The sequence below is a fragment of the Primulina tabacum genome, chromosome 13 (genome assembly GCF_025594145.1).
Source record: "Primulina tabacum isolate GXHZ01 chromosome 13, ASM2559414v2, whole genome shotgun sequence".
NCBI lineage: Eukaryota > Viridiplantae > Streptophyta > Magnoliopsida > Lamiales > Gesneriaceae > Primulina > Primulina tabacum.
The window spans coordinates 35,386,421-35,390,891 of NC_134562.1; the positions used below are offsets into that span (position 1 = coordinate 35,386,421).

General features: G+C 35.6%; 1 protein-coding gene across 1 annotated transcript; it reads left to right on the plus strand.

Moving 5' to 3' along the window:
* Positions 1-787: 787 nt before the first annotated feature.
* LOC142522073 (cation-transporting ATPase HMA5-like) lies at positions 788-2,088 on the plus strand. The gene is made up of 3 exons (XM_075625236.1): positions 788-854; positions 966-1,223; positions 1,345-2,088. Exons 2-3 carry the CDS (start codon positions 1,152-1,154, stop codon positions 2,086-2,088), a joined length of 816 nt encoding a protein of 271 aa, XP_075481351.1. The 5' UTR covers positions 788-854; positions 966-1,151.
* The last annotated feature ends 2,383 nt before the right edge of the window (positions 2,089-4,471 follow it).

A 4,471-nucleotide genomic window follows, 5' to 3' on the forward strand; every position in this document is an offset into this window, starting at 1 on the left:
AGTGGTTGAAGGAGCGGGCCAAGGCTTCTATCTTAGAAGGAGTGATTTGGATATAGATATTCTCTCCTTCGGCAAAAGAAAAGGAAGGAAAATCCATGGAAGCGAGCGTACCTTTGTTCGCTTCTTCTCCACCAAGCACGGAAGTTTAAGGATAACTGTAGGTCGGTAACGGTTTTAGTTAAAACCGTTGTCGTATGCGTGTTGTTAATTCTGAAATTTCTCGTAGTGGATATTGATTTGAAAGTTTTGAATATTGACAAAACTGGAAGTGACATTCTGAAGAAACTAACAATCGGCCAACAGCGAAGACAATCGCGTGACAAGTTAGAAAAGACTCCCGTAACGAATTAGCAAAGTTAAAGTGTTAAATATTTCAGCCAAGACAAGCCGGATGAGGAAAGCAGAATATCAGTTAAGAAAACTTCAGAAATTTGCATATACTGTTGGAATTTAAGTTTTGTTTGATTACTTGGTTTTCTGGTTTTTCGTTTTGCTATTCATGTAGAATTTAGAAGCTGCGGATTGGTGATAATACTTTATTTAAGTACCTAGCTGCCACTAGCAGCTTTTGGATATAGGCAGAAAAATTGTATTAGTTCTCAATTCTCATTATTGATATCGAGTAGTGAATTCCTCTGTGGGAGACATAGTTGATCAATCTCAATGAATGTTCCTTTGGTGCAGGCTAGCAGTGAACACCCATTGGCGAGGTCGATTCTTGAATATGTCCACCATTTTCACGAATTTGATGAACCTAATACTACAAAGAATGCTCAAACCCCTAGGTTGCATCAGATTTTTCTGCTTTGCCTGGACAAGGTGTGCAGTGCTTTATCGGTGGGAAATAGATTTTGGTGAGTTTTTTAATGACAACAACATATGTTCAACCTAATGAAGAGGGAAAGGATTAGAATACTCGGGGAGCATAACTTCTGTGTTCGTCAAAGGTTATATCCGTTTAACAGGTTGGAAACCGGAAGCTGATCATTGAAAACTGGATCACCATCCCAGACCACGTGGAAAACTTTGTGACGGAGTTGTAAGAAACTGCCAAGACTGGAATACTTGTGGCCTACGATGATGATCTAATTGGCGTTCTTGGGGTAGCAGATCCACTAAAGCGGGAAGCTGCTGTTGTTGTGGAGAGCCTCATGAAAATGGGTGTCAAACCGGTCATGGTTACTGGAGATAATTGGAGAACAGCTAGAGCTGTTGCAAAGGAGGTTGACATCATAGCTTTGATTCTTCTCCTTTCCCCTGTCATGGAGGCCTTACTTTACCCCATTTGCAATTTATAACTGCATTAAGCTCCATTTCCCTCTCTAAATCTCCATATCGACGCAGGTTGGCATTACAGATGTGAGGGCAGAGGTGATGCCTGCAGGAAAAGCAGATGTGATTTGCTCATTACATAAACGTGGAAGTGTGGTTGCAATGGTGGGGGATGGCATTAATGATTCTCCTGCCTTGGCAGCTGCAGATGTAGGTATGGCAATTGGGGCCGGAACAGAAATCGCAATAGAAGCAGCTGACTACGTGCTAACGAAAAGCAGTTTAGATGACGTGATCACTGCTATTGATCTTTCAAGGAAGACTTTCTCCCTGATCAGATTTTATTATTTCATCGCTATGGGCATATATAATGTCATTGCCATCCCGGTTGCTGCTGGGGTTCCATTTCCTTGGTTAAAACTCATGTTGCCGCCTTGGGTAGCTGGTGCGTGCATGGCCTTTTCAGCTGTAAATGTTGCATGCTCTTCTTTACTTCTTAGAAGATATAAAAAAACCTACACTTACAACTATACTGGAGATCACTGTAGAGTAGAAATTAGGATGATTGAAGAAACGAAAAAATGTATGTCAGGTGTTAGCTTGTTAGATCGTGTAACCCAGCGCGCGCGCGCACGCAGATATCCATCCTTTTGCCTTTTTTCACCCTCTCCCGTTTTTTGTTTTTCCCATTGTATTCTTTCTTCCACTTGTTTGTTGAACTGTAAATGGAGCGCTACCCCATATTTTTCTCCTGGAAATTTGTTCTCGCTCTTTCAACTTGAGCATATAGATTGTTGTTGTTTAAGGAATGAATGAACTAGTATATACGTTTGGGGTGGTGGTGATGATTTCCATTGAGTTTTCATAAACCATGGTCTTGTCATGCCTACGAATAAACTTTTCCTTATTTTCATTTCAAATATATGAGTTTGGTTTGTTTTTCATATATATATATATCAAGGTTCTAAAAAGCGTGAAGCGTCCCGAAGAGCGGATGTCGAGCTTCAAGCTTTTCAAGTTTAAGCGAGATTAGCACATGCTTAAGCGTGAAAAAATGTTTTTTATTTTTAATGTAATTGTAATTATCTCAAACCAATAAATAGATAAAATAATACATAAATATGATAAATTTAAGTCTGATGCATTAATTCTCATATTTAAAAAAAATAAAAATATGAAAATTACGATCTTTATTTGTTTTTGCAACTAGACCACATTAAAAAATGATAAATATTTGTCAAATCATTATCAGACATGTTTAATCATAATTAAAATTAATAATTAAATATCTATATTATAAACCTAATTTATTATTTTAAAATAAAAGACATAACTTCAAAATAAAAAAATTAAAAATAAATAAATACGATTAATTGTGCTTAATCACATTTAATTAAACATTTTAATTATGTTTAATTCGATCAAATTATAGTTTAACCGTTTTTCTCCGAAGCAGAACATTTTTTTCGACCTTCAAGCTTAAACGAAGTTGAAGCGGGATTTATAGAACATTTATATATATTAAGAAAATCATTGAAAAACGAAGTGTACTGACAAAATACTTACTTATTTAATTCATTTAAAAGCAGAAGTACTTTTTCCAATACATATCTGATGGGGATATATTAATAAGCAACGATTTTTTTTAAAAAACTAAATGTAGAGAATGAATTATACGTTTTGGACGACTTAAAAAGAAATTAAAACTTTATATACTCGATCAAATAAACTTTATATCTTATCAAATTTAAAAGTATTATTAAATATAGAAATTGAAGTAGCTTCAGACGAAAAAGGAAAAAAAATATATAATTGAGACTAATTTTTTTTTTTCATTGGAAGTTGGAAGGGAAATATTTCTTCAGGCTTAGATTGTGTTCGGTTGAACAATGAGTAAAATCATCTTTTTTAAAAAAAGTGAGTTTTTTTAAAAAATAGTGTGTTTGGTTGGAAAAATTGTTTTGAAAAAGCACTTAAATTTTTTTTTAGATGCTAATTTTTTGGGGTTTTGTTTCTAATTATATTTAAAAATAAAAATAAAAATAAAAATAAAAACATTTTTTTTTACATTTTTAAAATAAAAACACTTAAAAAAATCGAACTTATTTACATGTTTTTTTAAAAACTACAACTTAGTATCCAAACTCAAAACTAATATTATATATTATTTTTGTAACTCGAGTGGATCAAGAAAAGGAATCCGTCAAAATCTTGGAAAACAAGGAGCAGATTTGGTACGTTACTTGCTCAAAGTCAATCCACACTTTTGATCATATATATTCATGTTTGTTGACTTGACCAACTCACATCAGATATTTATGCCATGTATATATTATATATATTATGTTCTTCCAAGAAAATCACTGCTCTCGCTATACATTTCTTTATCTAATTAATTAACTATACTAATAGCTTAGTTACGGTTTTCTGATGTGAAATGATTCAGCTGTCTTGGAAACAAACAACACGGCTACACCATCGTTCTTCATTGGCTCATATGAAACCAATAAAAGAAACATGCGATAATTTTTTCCGGTCAAAATAAACAGCTGGACTTGCTGCTAGATACGCTGGGAGGTCATTTTCACAAAGATATTTGTAGCTCCTGGCGTGGTTAAAAAATTATAATTGCCATGCAACGCCCAAAATCAACTTCTATCTAAAAGTTACATCGCCACACAACAAAACAACTACTGCCGACGATCAGGTCGATTGAGTGAGTTAGGTAGATAATCTATCGAGCAGAGATACATAATTTCCCTTGTAATGAGCACTGATTTGTCGTGTTAATGATTATGAAGTACGATGAGCCATAATTATGGGGCCGGTTCCTATCTCCTCGTGGTCAGTCTGAGTAGAAAAGAACCTACTTGGACGGTTCCTGCTGGTGATTGGGTAAGGTGAGTTCGGGTCGGATGGCCTGGAAACGTTGAGGGGAACGAACCCCTCGATTGTCGGTGGACATAGTCCACAATCACTTAACTTAATCTTCTTGGTACCCTGCCTTGCCTAGTCAATGAAAACTCCAAAGTATTGCAAGTGCTCCAGATGCCAAGGGCTTCCCTACCTGGACAGACACTTTTTCTAACCCAGGAAGTATCATTCAACCCTATCTCGCCAGACCAAGAATATGAGCCCAAGCTTTGTATGAGTCCATAGTGGTCTGATAAGTTTCCCGGGTCACTGCAAGGCCGAAGTT

Bases quoted from the DNA above. Each gene is read 5' to 3' on its own strand.
- LOC142522073 (XM_075625236.1), top strand. From the start codon at position 1,152: ATGAAAATGGGTGTCAAACCGGTCATGGTTACTGGAGATAATTGGAGA. The intron at 1,224-1,344 runs GTTGACATCATA...ATATCGACGCAG, and splicing joins CTAGAGCTGTTGCAAAGGAG to GTTGGCATTACAGATGTGAG.